The 16,108-nt window shown below is 32.7% G+C and overlaps 1 protein-coding gene across 1 annotated transcript; it reads left to right on the forward strand.

Moving 5' to 3' along the window:
* The first annotated feature begins 7,958 nt into the window (after nucleotides 1-7,958).
* Nucleotides 7,959-12,467, forward strand: LOC120071462 (O-Glycosyl hydrolases family 17 protein). Its single transcript, XM_039023760.2, has 2 exons — nucleotides 7,959-8,954; nucleotides 11,193-12,467. Exons 1-2 carry the CDS (start codon nucleotides 8,599-8,601, stop codon nucleotides 12,310-12,312), a joined length of 1,476 nt encoding a protein of 491 aa, XP_038879688.1. The 5' UTR covers nucleotides 7,959-8,598; the 3' UTR covers nucleotides 12,313-12,467.
* The last annotated feature ends 3,641 nt before the right edge of the window (nucleotides 12,468-16,108 follow it).

The raw sequence follows: 16,108 nt of genomic DNA on the forward strand, positions 1-16,108 counted from the left end.
ATAGCTAGGGACATAGCCTTGCAAGATGGAATTCACTCCTACCCTATTTAGGGTTAGCAGATAGGTCGTTCTCTTAAGTATTGATTCCAAGTCTTGAACAATCGGGAACCCGCCTTCTCATGATAGAGAAAGGATTTGATTTCTTAGAGATATGAATCAGAATTGTTCATTAGAGGATCATTAGGAACTTAAGGAACAAGATGTATTCACAGGGATAAAACGGTATTTTTGACCTAGCTATGATTACGAACAACCTGTGAAGGATCGACTTATTGATTATGGTTATGGACATAATATATCTACAGTGAGAGAAGTTCAACTATGGGCTATAGTGGAGTGTCCCATTAGTTAACGAATGTGGGTTAGATCGGACTAATGAGTTTAGTCGATTAATCTCGAATCGTTGGAGCCCATGATCTATAGGTCCACGAGGTCCCCCTAATAGCTTGTAAATGGATAAGCTTTAGAGTAGCTTGAGAAATTAATCTGAGACGTTCAAATTAAATGAAACAAGAGAATATATATTTAAATATGATTTAAATATATGAAGATGATTATTGTGCAAAAATTAATTTAATATTTGATATTAAATTAATTTATGAAATTAATATTAGAAAATCATTTTTCAATCAAAATGGTTTTGAAATCATTTTGTGTTTTAAAAGAAAAATGAAAATCGTTTATGCATGTTGCACAAAATGGAAAATGCACTTTTTCCATTATCTTCATCTTCATGCTCACACAAAAGTCATTATCTTCTCTTCATTAATTCTCCAAGCATGAGTTGCAAGCCATACACTTCATTTCTTTGCATGTTCATCTACAATACATAAAGAAGTTTAGAGTCATTTGAGAAGTGGGAAATGCAAAAATTTTGAGATAAAATCTCTGTGAGAAGAAAAGGGTTCTTCCTATCCGGCTACTGTGTGTTCTTCATTGTTCTTCCTTTTCAAGCTGTTCTTAAGTCCCACAACTCTACCTAAAGCTCCAAGATGATAGTAGAGAAGGCTTTGAGGTGGCTCACGGTGATTTCTGGTGAAGACAGCCGCTGTATAATCAGATCCTTGGAGAGTTCTTCAAAGGTATGATCTTGAAACCCTCTTTTTAGAAGAGCATGCTTTATTTTCTGCCAAAATTAGTGAGTTTGAATGCTTATAGATCCTTGATACTTCTGTTGCATGTTATTTAACGCTTTCAGTAACATCTACAAAGCGGGTCGTATCCATAATATCACTAGGATAAAGTATCCCTCCTTTATCCTTATACTACAGACCATTTAGGTTATTACTTACGGCATGATCCACTTTTATGTCTCACATACATGCTTAAGTTACATGAAATAATCACAGATCTTAGTTTATTGGATATGAGTAAATGCAAATAAAATAACATTTATTTTATTAATAACAATGTGTACAAAATGTTTTCAAACTACGAGACCACCAAGAGAATTAGGACACCTATCCCAACACTTTGAACATGTATCAAAACAAAATTTTGGTTCTGATGAGGTAGCATTGTTATGCTGTTGAAATTTTTGTTGATGTTTTTAAAATTTGTTTTTGGGTGAATGTCAACTTAGCTTTCATAAGATCCCTTAAGTTGTGTTTATTCTAGGGTTGTCATCGTATGCCTATGCCCTTTAAGAAAGAACAAGCACAACATAAATTTTGTGCTCAATGCTGCTTAATTTTGGTGGATGCATACCAAGAACGTAAATAGGTCTTCAAAAAAAGATTTGGTTAGATATTCCACGTATGACCAAAGACCTGAAAATGATTTTAGAGGAGCCAAGTTCAATATGATTATACTAGCAATAACAAGATCGATACTATATAAAATAGGATCTAAAGCCACCAAAGAAGTGACAAGAGTCAGAGCCATACTCCCAAGTTCGAATCGAAAGGCCCAACTTACAAACAGTCGTCCACGATGTCCCACTTTGGAAGTGGGGGCTAATGTTGTGGATGAATTTGGGCCCAACTAAATAAGCCAAAATCAGGAAAAGATAAGATAGGATAAGATAAGATAATTTTATCCTAGCTTATTTGAGATTAGAAAAACTGATATCTTAATTATAATAGGATTAAGATAAACCCTAGATCAAATCCCTTATAAATACACCATTATAACTCTATATGAGATAACTAAAAATTTCTGACTTCTTCTCTATTAGAAAGTTCTAACCTTTTCTTTGTTTTATAGGTCCTCTCTTTCTTAAATTACTAATTTACCGTTGTTGTCAAAAGTCAAGTACATTTTTCCATGTCTAGATTTTGTTGTCTAGGAGAAAAACAAATTTAAGAAACAAATGTTATGATTATGTGTTCTAATAATGATCCATCAGGAAACACAGCAGTAATAGGCTTCACTTATCAGCAATAAACAAATGACGCAATTTAAAGATGAGTTTGGACTTTGTCATGGCTTTGAAAGCAATATATACGACCACACTCAATTTCCTTTATTTCGCCTCCAACAATGACAACATAGTGACAACAATCGGAGTTGTTTGTTCTTCCCCCGACAACCCTTGATGGTCGAAAGCAACAAACAAAATCTTTCCAGATACCAAACAAATCAAGTATAGAGGACAAGAGCGAGAAAAGTGCGCCAAAATCAAAATATGCAAGAACTAGAAAGTGAATAAGAAAATGAGAGCAGAGAGAGAAAATGAAATAGAACGAGAACGAGAGTTGAGGAAGTGAGATGGAATTAGAACAAGAGTGAGAAAAGAAAAAATAATTCGAAAAAGGGCTCGGAAACACTAGCAAAAGATTAGAGACTTTGTTTTTAGAAAGGGTCAAATTTCCTTTTTGAAAAAAGAATTAAGTTCATCTCTATAGAAAAATCCCATGGACCACTTTGATCAAATTATATGTTAGCTCCATGTTAAATGTTAGCTCGCATGTTTATATGGGCCTTCAAACTTTCCAGTTGTTTTTAATACATCTCTATATATTATTAGACACGTTTTTAAAAATTTTAAACCAATTGAATATTAGTTCGAAAGTTTAAAAATTTGCTACATATTTTCTTCAAAAAATCAAACACTTATTTGGCACAAAATAAATGTTCAGAAATATATTCATCACTTATTCAAATTTTTGGATGTGCCTTGAAAGGTAAAGGACTAAAACTTATAGTTTAATGAAACATGTTTTTTTTAACCTAAATAAGAATAAATCGGAAGTAATTGACATGTATCTATTTCTTTAGATTCAAATCTCCATACTTAGTCTTTTGTACTAAAAGAACCAAATCGAATATGATTTTCTTATATCTTGAAATTTTGAAAAGAAAAAAGCTAATTGAATGCCAAAACAAGTACTCGTAATTTAAAATCACTATAGAAATTAGGGCAAATATCAACTTACACTCCTAAATTTTGGGATATTCGATAAAACATCAAACTAGTAATTGTATCTCTTTAAAACCTAAACTTTCATAATTGAATCCATTTAAGACCACACGTTACTAATTTACAACTATTTTTACTTGATTCCATTTAAAATCTCGCCAAAGTCACCTAAATAAAATTATTCTTATAAAAAAGTCCATCAATTTACCAAAAAGAAAAACAAGCATGTAATTCTTTTAAATAAGTGCATAAAAATAGAGAAAGACGAGCAAATGAAAATATGCTCAAATTTTGAAAAATCATCGTTAAATATTTTATTTTCACATTTCTCTTTAGTTTACTTTTTTATATATAATATGGGGAGAAGGATATCAAACATCTAACCTCAAGATTGATAGTACCTCTTTAATTTACATAATCCTTGCATTAAAGAAGTCTTGTTCACTTGAAAAAGTTATGCATTATCGCTCCTAAAATGAAATTCAAATGAAGAGTCCAAATTGATTCATTAATAAAAATTTAAGATTTAAATTTATACAAATCATCAGTTTTAAGTTTAAGTTAATTTAACTTCCAACCTTTAGAAATATAAATGGATTCTTTCTTTAAAAATAATTCAAAATCAAGTAGAAATGCATGAAAATCAAAGACAAAGACAAAGTGACCCTATAATAATGTGAAGAGAATAATTCAATAGATCATCATCAAATTATTGAATTGTATGTTTATTGAAAGAATTCAACATAGAGAAACAGAATGTATCTAGGAAAGGGTATTTTCCACACTCACACACATGGTTTGTTGATTCTCTTCTCAGCATCAAAGTATGCAAAGAGTTTCACTTTTTGGGCATATCATTCTCTAAACTTTTTCAAAACTAACACAAACCCTTCAATGGGATAACAACATTTTGAAGAATTTTTAGGAAAAAAGTCAAAGCAAAAATTGAAAACATATGATTCCACAAACAAAGTTGCATTTTCATTTTGGTTAGATTTTAAATTCCGAAAAAAAATTAAAATTTAGTCCTTGAAATTTTAAAAGTCGGAATTTAAATCTTATACTTTGATAAAAATTTCATAAATAGTCCATATTGTAGAGATTATTTATGAGAGTTCTATCAAATCCTAGGGACCTAGAATCTAATTATGAACAATCATTGAGATTAAATTCTAATTTTTTCCTAGTTATAGGAAGAAAATTTGCAATTTAATCTTTCAATTTTTTTTAAATATATTTTTGGTAGCAAATTTAGAAATTGAATTTCGATTTAAATAATTGTTCGAAATATTGTTTGATAATATATATATTTATAAATCATAAAATTAGTTATTTTTTTGACACTATAAAATCAATTGTAGTACTCACTAAATATTATGATGGATATAAATTATTTTAATTAATTTATGGTCATGTTTTATGTTAAAATTTTTGTACAATGATTATTTTGTAATAAATATAATATGATTTAAAGTACATATTAAATTTAACAAAAAAAAATTGAGTCTATAACAAATATTATTTTTATAAATTTTTTATTATTTTAATATAATTATGCATTTAGAATTTTTAAATTCAAAATCATAACAACGTCGTTTTCTCAAGTTTACACTATTTGGATCACAAAATTCAAAAATGATATTCAAAATAGAATCTAGATTGCTTATCGGGTACATCGCTGAACTTAATAAATTTGATAACACAAAATAAAATCTAAATTGTCTATTGAACAGACCCTAAACCTTCCTTTAATTCGATAATAAAATCGTTGAATATTGAGGCTGAAATTTATGGAGAAATTCTTTTGCAATCTATTGAAATTTGAGATGCTTCCCTTATTTGAAAATTTACACGACTGGACAAGATTATTGTAGTTGCATTTGCAATTCTGCAATTTTTATCCTTAACCATCATAAAACATGAAAAATATAAGATCAAACTCCCAAAATATCAAGGATCAAAATTATCTGACATTCTCACAAGAATTTTTTCTATTCTCACATGACCAATTCCTAAATTAAGCCAATAGTATGTCAAAATAATTCAATCATTTTGGTTTTTAGAGGCTTAAGTCTCATAATTGAGACTTACAAGAAACCTAGAGAGTAACTTTGAGATCAAAAAACTTCTCTTTCCAAAAAAAAAAAAAATGGAGTGTCACACCCTTGACATTATTAATCGATGCCTTTGGGAGTTTGATCTTATATTTTTCAAGATACTAAGTTGAGTTATGAAGTTTGACATTCATATATTTGTGGACTTAATATGCATGTAGAGTGAGAAGTTTGTGTTTAGGGTGGTGTATAGTTGATTAATTATAAGTCGAGATATCTGGTACAGTTTTTTTTAATCTAAAGAAGTTGTTTGTTAACTTTTTATTCAACCATTCAATTAAACATATATTTTCCTAATATTCAATTAAAAACTTCACATATATTTTACAATTTTTTGCATATAACTATTATACTTGATTTAGATAAAATACTCTTATTTTATACAAATAACAAAATTATAATTTTCACATGAGTGGAATATATGAAAAAGAAAAGAAAGGAAAGGTTGGAAAAAAAAAGAAAAAGAAAGAAAAAGGCGAGCAAGGGGTTTAATATTTAATGGCATCTTATGTCAAATGTAAGTTATGATTTATATTGGATGAATGTTGCCCTCTTCATAAACATGACTTAGAAAATTTTAACAACATTAAAATGAGAATGCACATTTAAAAAAAAAATTATTTATTTGTTTTATGAAAAAATACATCTCAATTTTTTTTATGTACAAATGTATGTGTATTATATAGTTTTTCTTATGAAATAAGAAATGTTATTGTTATTATTATTCTTTTGTAACTACATATGTATTGTGGGGTTAAAAGAAAATATGGAATGTGTTAATGCTATTGTTTAACATGTCGTTTGGTGTTTTATATATATATATATATATATATATATATATATATATATATATATATATATATATATATATATATAAAAAAAAAAAAACTTGAATTATGGCCTATTGGGATAGTCCCGGGAAAAAATACATTTCAAAAAGTCATTTTCATTTAAACACTTTTTGCTCTAAAAGATGATCATTAAACATTATGAACTAATAATTTCCATCTTGTATTAAAAAATACTTTTACTTGTTGAGCTTTTTTTTTTTGTTTGTAGTTTTTTTAAGTGCATGATCGATTAAGTTGGTTGTTAAACTTAATCGTCAAAGTTAGTTGTTGGAGATGATTGATGGAGTCGGTTGGAGGCGATCACCAAAATTGATCGACAAATGTGGTCTTCACCGGAGGTAGCTGTCATCGAAGTTGCCCACTAGATATGGTCGTCAAAGAATCAATGATTGTTGTCAGAGTTGGTCGTAGGTAATGATTGTCGAATTAATTGTCGAAGGTAATTACCAAAGTTTTGGCATCAAAAGTGGCCATTAGAATTGATCACCAGTGTGGTATTTGTCAGCGGTAGTTGTCGCACGCAGTGGCATTAGAGCATGCCATCAATGATGATTGTTACCAGAGTATGGCGAAAATAGTCGCCGATGGTGGTTGTTGTGAGAGTTGGTCGTCAGTGGTGATCGTCGAAGTTGACCATTAAAGGTAGTCGTTGAGTTTGGCATTGAAGGTGATCTTTGGAATTAGCATAGATGTGGTCTTCGCTAGAGTTGGGCGCCAGAAGTGGTTGTCGGTGATGATCATCAAAGTTGGTTGCCTGAGGTAGTCGTCAGAAGTAGTCATTGTAATTGATCGCCATATGTGGTCTTTGCCAGAGGTAGATTTACCGTAATGTGCTAAGAACAAAAGTCTAGAGAGATAGGGGACTCAAGGATGGAGATGGAGGCCCGAGATGACAAGCAAAATGCTAGTAGGACCCACAATTGACTAATAACTATCCATGACCTTAGGAGACTGATATGAATAGATTAGTCAGAATCCATGACTTTAGGAGACTGATATGAATAGATTAGTCAGAATCCATGAAAGAGCTTAAAAGATTCATGGAAAACCTTAGCAGGACCCATAAGGGAGATTAGAAGACTCATGTGGGAGCTGAGAGGACCTAATAGAAGCTTGGAGGACCTCATTAATATCCCTATATGATTTTGGTAGGACTCATGAAGAATTTAATACTTGAAAATTTAGTAGCCAAAATAAAATACACGAAGTCCAATGACCAAATTACGTGCCAGTAATTATAAGCAATAAAAGAGAATAAGAAAATTCATTACGATCGATGGTTTTTACCAAACGTAGGAGGGAGTTAAAAAAAAATAAAGTTAAAAGACTAGAATATACATTTTGAAAGTAAAAAAAAAAAAAAAAAAAGATTCGTTTTTTTTAAATATAGACACAAATACCAAAAAGAACCTAAATTAACTTGCATAAAATTAAAGCTAATAGTAGCAAGTCAACAACCACCATAAAATTTTGGATGGGTAAAAGCGAGAGAAATGCAGAGGGAGAAAAAATATATTTTTTAATTTTCTAAAAGAAAGAAAGAAAAAAAAAAAAGATTTCTGCTGATTGAAGAGGTAAGTATTATCCAAAAAGTAGAAAATCTGAGAAACAAAACAAGGTTTAAACTTCGTAGTAATATAGAATAGGATTGATGGATACGGTATTAATAAAAAAAGCTAAGATCATAAGATGAATGATTCTCAAAGTGGTCCTCTTCAAAAAGCAGCTGCCACTGCCACTAATGCAATGCCAGCAATGGCTGACCCATCAAAGATGCTTCACTATCCGACATCCTCAGTTTATTATCTTTAATTTAACTTCTCATTTCATCAATTTCAATGCTTTTCCAAATAAATTCTCCCTCATTTTTCACTTTTCCCTCTCTTTCACTCTCCCAAAATATTCTCCGGGTCGACCCGGATTCAAATTCCGGCCTAAACTCTATTTTCAACCTCAATCTTGCCTCTACTTCGCTTTTTTGAGTTGGGTTTTCTCTTTTCCCATCTGGGGTTTGCTGTTTTTCGTCAAATCATTGAGCTTCTTTCCCCCTTTAATGGCGGATTCTTCTGGATCTTCTTTGCTGAAATTACTGTGTAATGTTGTTTATGAGCTTCCCCTTTTCAGTTTGAGCTGAAAAAGACTCTTTACCCATTCCCCCCCTTCTGATTCCAAGTGGATTTCACTTTCACTTTCACTTTCACTTTCTCGTTCCCACTTTTTGTTTTGGTTTCTCCCTTTTTCTTGTTGTTCTTTCTTTTGGGAAACTTTGAAGATGTTGAACAGCAAAATGGATTGTTGCTGTTTCTTGCGATGCTTCGTTGTTTTGGTTGTTTTGTTCTCAGTGGTTTGTTCTGTGGCGGCCATCGGCGCCAACTGGGGAACTCAATCGTCTCATCCGCTGCCGCCGGAGACCGTCGTTGGGATGCTGAGAGACAATCAGATTCAGAAAGTGAAGCTGTTTGATGCTGATTATGGAACTCTTAGAGCTCTGGGGAAGACTGGGATTGAAGTGATGGTTGGGATTCCAAATGATATGTTATCCACTTTTGCAAACAGTGAGAAAGCAGCTGAGAAATGGGTTGCAAAGAACGTCTCTGTTCACTTTAATGACAACAATGTTAACATTAGGTGAGTTTTTTTTTTTTCTTTCTTTCATGGCTTCTTGTTTTGTTTTGTTTGTGTGTTTTTGGAACTTTGGCTGACTTTTCCCAATAGAGTTGCTTTCTTTGAGTTCATTATAGTGTCTTAATCAGTTCCATATTTGTTGACTTATCAATTTGATTTTCTTTTTCCTCATTAATTAATTCTAGTAAGGTTAGATGTCATATCTGAATGATTGAGATGAATTTTATGTGTAGAGAAGTGGGAAAGTTATGTGATTGGTGCTTGTGTGCTATGGCAGACAGGTACAAATGTTCAACCATTGTCACTAGAACTCCTATATAATTAAGAATTAGCATATCCACCTAATAGAGTTTCAACTCTGCAAGAGAAAAATTTAACTGAGTTCTTGATCAGCTCCCTCGTCTTTTGTGGCTCTTGTAAGACATAATCTTAAAAACAAGGATGAGAGGACCTTTCAGTAGTCATAGAGCTGAGACTTTAATCATAGTTGGCTTACAGATAAGATTATCAGCTTCCTAGACCATTATTTTCTCTCCTCTGTAGCTTTCTTTTGTTTCCTTTTATATCCATTAAAGTCTGGGCTAGCTTGCATTTGTGCCCTCCCTGACTATTTTTATCGGACACTTTGCGCTACTAATTTGATTGCCTAGGTAACTTGGAGGATGATCAAGTTTAGCTTGGTCCTACTAATTTGAATGCCTATATTGAGAGATGTAACGCCCAAGTGTAAGAGAGTACATGGATGATACTCCAAAGTGAAGCGTGCATAGCTTGGAGCAATTCTATGTTGGGTGACCTTTTATGAAATTTGTAAGTGAATTCCGAGGTCATCAGGTGCCAAATCAATTTGGAATTTCTCGAATGATCCTTCCTTTTACCATGTTGTTCTTTGTCCTGATTTTTGCGCTATGATCTGTACATAGTGATTGAGTTTCCTCTGCATGTTGCACACTTCAGCCTCTATTCAAGTGAAAGAATTCTATTATTTTTCAGATGAGATTAATTGGAAGAAGCTCTCTCCCAACGAATTTTACTAACTGCTTATAGCAATCTATCCTCTCTAAAGTCACTTGTCTAATGAGGCAAGCAGAGTATAACATTTCCAAGCTACCTTTTTCACAAAAGTTAGATAGACCTGGTTTTCGGTCATAGCCTGAAGCTACTCACTCAATTCCGCCATCTGGAACAATTCCCATTAGTGCCTATTATTTGTAAAATTTTAAATCAAGAGGCAGAAATCTTCCATCCTTCTGATCAATCCTCACCTTAAGTCCGAAAGATTCTAAAAGACTCATGAACAGAGAGTTTGGATTAGAGTCTTACAATTGGTCATGGTTGAGGTAGAACGATGGTGCTGCACGACATAAATGGGAGGACTGTGATATGTCATGCAGGAAACTCAAAATGTTTTGCTCACATTGCTCAACTCATGGTTGATTTCCATGAAACTACTCCCCTTCTTTGAAATGGTCCGAATGATGTAACCCCATCATCCTGTCCTTTTCTGCCCAAAGAATTTTTTATTTTTACCACAACTTTTTTATAATGAAAAACCACACTTTCATAGAGGAAATGAAAGAATATACAATTGGGTAAATACAAAATGTCAATCTCAACCAATAGGAGCCAAAACTAAAACTAAAATCAAAGGCCCCACAAAACTGAATAAAAATACTCTGACTAGTAACTTTTCATGTAAGGAAGTTCATTTTTTTCCCCTATCAAATTCCTTGTTTGGTAGTCGAATTAGAAAACATCACTATTGCTGCTGCTTAAGAAGGGCAGAAAACCATCAGTTCTTGATTGTGTCTCTGTTACACTTTCAAGCCATTGTGAAACTTGAGAAGACTAAGCTTTGTGAGAATGTAAATATATAATATGTATGGATTAATTTTTTTTAAAAAGTAAGTTTTCTGGTTACCTCAAACTAAGGAGATGAACGTTTCATAAATTGCAATTTTATTAAAGACGCTGTATTTTATTATCATGCAATTACTTGCTGGAAAAGCCTTTCTTGCTTTGATCGATTCAAATGAAAAATAAAGAAGTTCTCATCTTATCATGTATGAATATGCAAGGTCGAATACATTACTGGCTTGCTTGAGCAGCTGTGCATGTTTCATGCCTCATGTTTGCATGTGATTTTTGTGTATTGTCCTGTACTTTTCTTAAGCTGACAAAATGTCATGCATTCCTTGATTTAATTCTAAGTCACCAAATTACTGAATTATGAATTTTCAGGTATGTTGCTGTAGGGAATGAGCCTTTCTTGGCAACTTACAATGGAAGCTTTCTCAGTACAACCTTTCCTGCTCTACGGAATATCCAGAGAGCCTTAATAAAAGCTAATCTAGGCAACCAAGTAAAGGTAACCTGTCCGCTGAATGCCGATGTCTACGCATCCTCAACCAGTTATCCATCGGGTGGCGACTTCCGAACTGATATACATGATTTGATGCTTGCCATTGTCAAGTTCTTGAGTGATTCTGGTTCTCCATTCACAGTGAACATTTATCCCTTCATCAGTCTCTATTCCGACCCCAACTTCCCTGTTGAATATGCTTTCTTCGATGGCAATGCATCACCCATAGTCGATGGCCAGACAACATATTTCAACATGTTTGATGCAAATTACGATACCCTTGTGTGGGCGCTTCAGAAGAATGGCTTTGGAAACTTACCGATCATTGTTGGGGAGATCGGTTGGCCTACGGACGGGGATCGTAATGCAAACCCCATCTACGCCCAACGATTCAATCAAGGCTTCATGTCACACATATTAGGCGGGAAAGGAACACCAATGAGGCCGGGTCCAATTGACGCCTACTTATTCAGTCTAATCGATGAAGACGCAAAGAGTATTGATCCAGGGAACTTCGAACGCCATTGGGGCATATTCTACTATGATGGTAGACCGAAATACCAGCTCAGTCTTGGAAATTCAAACAACGGATCCTTGGTTGGTGCGAGAGGTGTGCATTATCTGGAAAGAAAATGGTGTGTGATGAAGCCATCTGCTCACCTTGAAGATTCGCAGGTTGCGCCAAGTGTCAGCTATGCATGTTACCATGCTGATTGCACCAGCCTTGGGTATGGGACATCATGCTCAGGCCTAGATGCGAGGTCGAACATTTCATATGCATTTAACAGTTATTACCAGAGGAGTAATCAGGCAGAGGATGCTTGCAAGTTTTCAGGGTTGTCAACAGTGACAAATAATGATCCAAGCTTTGGGAATTGCAGGTTTGATATAATGATAGAGCCATATTATGGAGGGGCAGAAGGAAGATCAGGATGTTGTTTCACAAGGCTTTTAATGTTGCTTTCTGGGCTTGTTCTTGTTTTGTTGACAATTATGTGAATTCTTGAGGAATTCTGGATTCTAATTTATTTGTATGTCTTTAGGTATCTTTTGATGTGTAGAATTGAATCATTGATGCTGAAAATGCTGAAATTGTTTAAATTATGTAGCTGCCTGAAAGCTATGTTTACCCATTGAAAGAAATGGGATGGAAATGTGGGACCCACTGTTTAAGATTGGGGGAATTATTCTCCATAAAGATCCCCTGGAAAGTTGTCAGCAATTTTATTGGTTTTTATAGAAAAATATTAATTTATACCTCTAAAATTTAGGAAGTGTATCAATTTAAACTCTAAACTAATAATTATATTCATTTAAACATTGAATGTTTATAAGTGTATTAATTTATATTCTTTATTATTGTGACATCTCGAGTTTAGGAGGAGATATAATGAATTGAAATCACATCGAAATGAAAGGAGTCCTGAAGATATGAAAGTAAGTTTAAGAAAGGTTTAAAAAATTGAAAATCGCTATCTATATCAAGAAGGTGTATCTTCTTTTGGTGGTTCAATCATAGGAACTTCAAAGTGTGTTTAGTTTGAAGCAATCCTATGATGGGTTACCTCCTAGGAATTTTCTTATGATGCATTTGAGTGGTGAAAAAGCATGCTGAAAGGAAAATTGTTAGTTTGTGGGGACAGCTTTCACTTCTACGAGCATTCAAGGCAAGTAAGGATGACCTAATCAGGTTACAAGGAATGCAAGGGAATGCCAAGGCAATTGGATTCCAAATCTTAGTCTGAATCCTGGGCCTGAGGCATTAAAATATATTAGTTAAATGTACTACTTTTGAAGCTTTGATATGGTTTTGATGACATATTAATTACATTTAATTTAGCATATCAATTGTATAGGATATACTTCATATTTTGTATAATAGTTGACCTGCATATTGTAGACATCGTATTTGGTCCGACTCGATTTTAAATCTATGTTTTAAAATATTTTTTTTTTTGGTAACTTTTACATATTAATTGCCTATATATAAATTAATAATGAGCATATTGAGGAGAAAAATTAAGATGGGAGAGTGATAGGCAGAGTACAATACAAGTTGAGATTAGAGTGAAAGTGAGAGAAAATTTAATTATCAAAATATGTTAGAGAATTTAATATTAAATGTAATAGTTTTATACTATGTTATTAGATGTTAATTTAGTTTTAGGTTATTTCATTTGTAAAAGTTCATTGAACCTTAGTTTATAGTATTTAACTTTGTTCTTCTTCTTATTGTAAAAGTGATTGAGAAACTTTAATATGAATCTCCAAATTGCACCTCTTTAGACATCTCTCTGCCTCTCCTTAAACTTCACATGATATCAGAGCTCAATCTTGGACATTCTACATCTTTCTTGAAAATGGGTCCTCAACCACCATTGGAACTTCAACCTCCGACCGTTGTCACTCTTTCACAATTATGGTAATACTCATCCTCTATACACTTTTCTTCAACCTCTCTAGAATCATTCTCCTCTTCTTCACCTCTTAAAATCTTCTTCATCGTCTTGTTCTTGCCTCTTTTAATTCTAAATCTCATTCTTCTTCTATTTTGAGATTTTTTTTTAAAAAAAAAATCAGAATTGTTATAGATGATTTTGGACCGAATGACATAATTGACATTTAAAAATGATAAAGTTAAGAAAAAGTATAATATAAGTCAGTGGAAATTGAAGACCAAAATAGGCTAAAGAAAAAAATAGCTGGCTTGGATCATACTCAGCCTCAGTCGAGCCTTGAAATGCCTAACGGGATGTACATTACGCATGTCCCAACTTAAGAAAGCATCTTAGGACCGAGATATGGCCCAAACAAGATGCTCAGCCTCGGCCTTGCCAAACATAAAATTGGGCCCACCTTTTGGCCTGGTTGGTCGTCTAATATCCTTAAACGATTCTGAAACCCTAGGGAACAACCTAGGTCAATTTTTCCTATAAATACATTCCTTATGACTCCATATAAGGTAACTTAGAAGTTCTGATTTCTTCTATACATCTCTAGTTCTTACTCTCATAAATACACCCGTTGGCTTCATATAAGGTAACTTAGAAGCTCGATTTTTTTTTGTACATCTCTAGTTCTCACTAACTTCATTAGAGCCCTTTGCAGGTCCTCTCTTATCTAAATTAAAAATTCACAGTTGTTGTCACGTGGAGGCCAGGTACCTTTACCCTTAACCAAAATTTGGCATAAACAAGAATCATGCCTAAACTTCTTTATCTCCGTCTTCTCCATCAAATACATCTTCATCTTCTTTGTTTTCTCCTCTAAATCGGTTAGTGAAAATTTTCCAACTCTTCACCAAAATATATATATATATATAATATCTCTTGTCCTTTTGCTGAGTTTCTTGTACTTTGTTGAGCTAGTTATGTAGTTTTTATTGTTTTTTTCTGGGTAGCTCTACCTCCTCCACATTCTTCAAAATTTCCAAAAATCTCATATGCATACTTCTTTATCTTATTTCAATTTGTTGAAACACCTCAACATCTATATTCTACCTAGAGATGTCCACGGGGCAGGGAGCTGGGGGGCTGGGGATGGCTTTCCCGTCCCCTGTCTCCACTACCCATTTTATTTTCCATCCCCACAAAATTCCATACAAGGATCGGGGTGGAGATTCTCCACGGAAAAATCGTGAGCATCGGGTCCCCTGCAAGGAATTTTTTCCTGTTTGGATTTTTTTACAAAAAAAAAAAAAATAATTAACTTAAATCACTATGTCAAATTTTTTTACTTAAATAGTTAAATATCCTACTCATATGTGACAGATATCTGATTAAAGTATTTAATTTTCATAATTTCTAAAAATTAAAATTTAAATATTACAACAATATATCCTAATCTCTATCTAATAAGAAATAAATATATCAAATAAAAATTTATATATAATTAATTAACTATATAATTACATATATATATTATGTTATAAACATAGTTTGTATATATACATAAAAACTCATTGTGATTTTATATATTAAAACCTTATATAAAAATTAGATATGTATAACTAGGGCGGGGATAGGATCGAGATGAGATCGAAGAATATATTCTCCGTCCCCGTCCCCTTTTAGTTAACGAAAAAAAAAATTTCCACTCTCTAATAGGGATTCTCTACCTCATTCGATGTGGAATCCACGAGACTCCAGCCCTGCGAGTTAAATGGATATCTCTAATTCTACCTATTTCTTCTCATAAAAAAAAAAGTTATTTTATGTGTCAACGTCAAACCCTAAGCCAAAATGGATGATGTTTTTTCTTTGCTTCCTCCGAACTCTTTAACTTTTTTCGTATATTAAAAAAATTAAAAATAAATCTCATATTCTCTCTCTTATTTTCTCTTATCCCCATAAAATCAAATCAAATTTCATATTCTCTCATATCCTCTTTCTTCTTAATTTCTCATTCCTTTTATTTTCCTATCAAACTAATCTCTCTCCTTAATTAATCATGTCTTTTTTTCTCTCCCTTCATTTATTTCCTCTCACTCTCAAATACTACTAATCTCTCTAATTTAAACCTTTTCTTTTTCTCAATTTTTTCTCACCACATTTCTTATTACTTTTTATATCCTTCCTCTTCTCATTTTTTTTTTCATAAATGAGCAAAAAGAAAATGAAATATTTTTAGTTTAGCCATGGAGAGAAAAGAGAGAAAAAGAGAGAAGAGAATGTGAGAGAAAGAGGGAGAACGAAAAGGGGAAGAGAGGAGAGAAAATAATCAAATAACAATGGATACTATTATTCCAACGATTAGACCTTTCTTGGATATAAATTATCTATTTCGGATTTTTCAT

This window comes from Benincasa hispida, chromosome 2 (assembly GCF_027475165.1).
Source record: "Benincasa hispida cultivar pf3 chromosome 2, pf3_genome.v1.1, whole genome shotgun sequence".
NCBI lineage: Eukaryota > Viridiplantae > Streptophyta > Magnoliopsida > Cucurbitales > Cucurbitaceae > Benincasa > Benincasa hispida.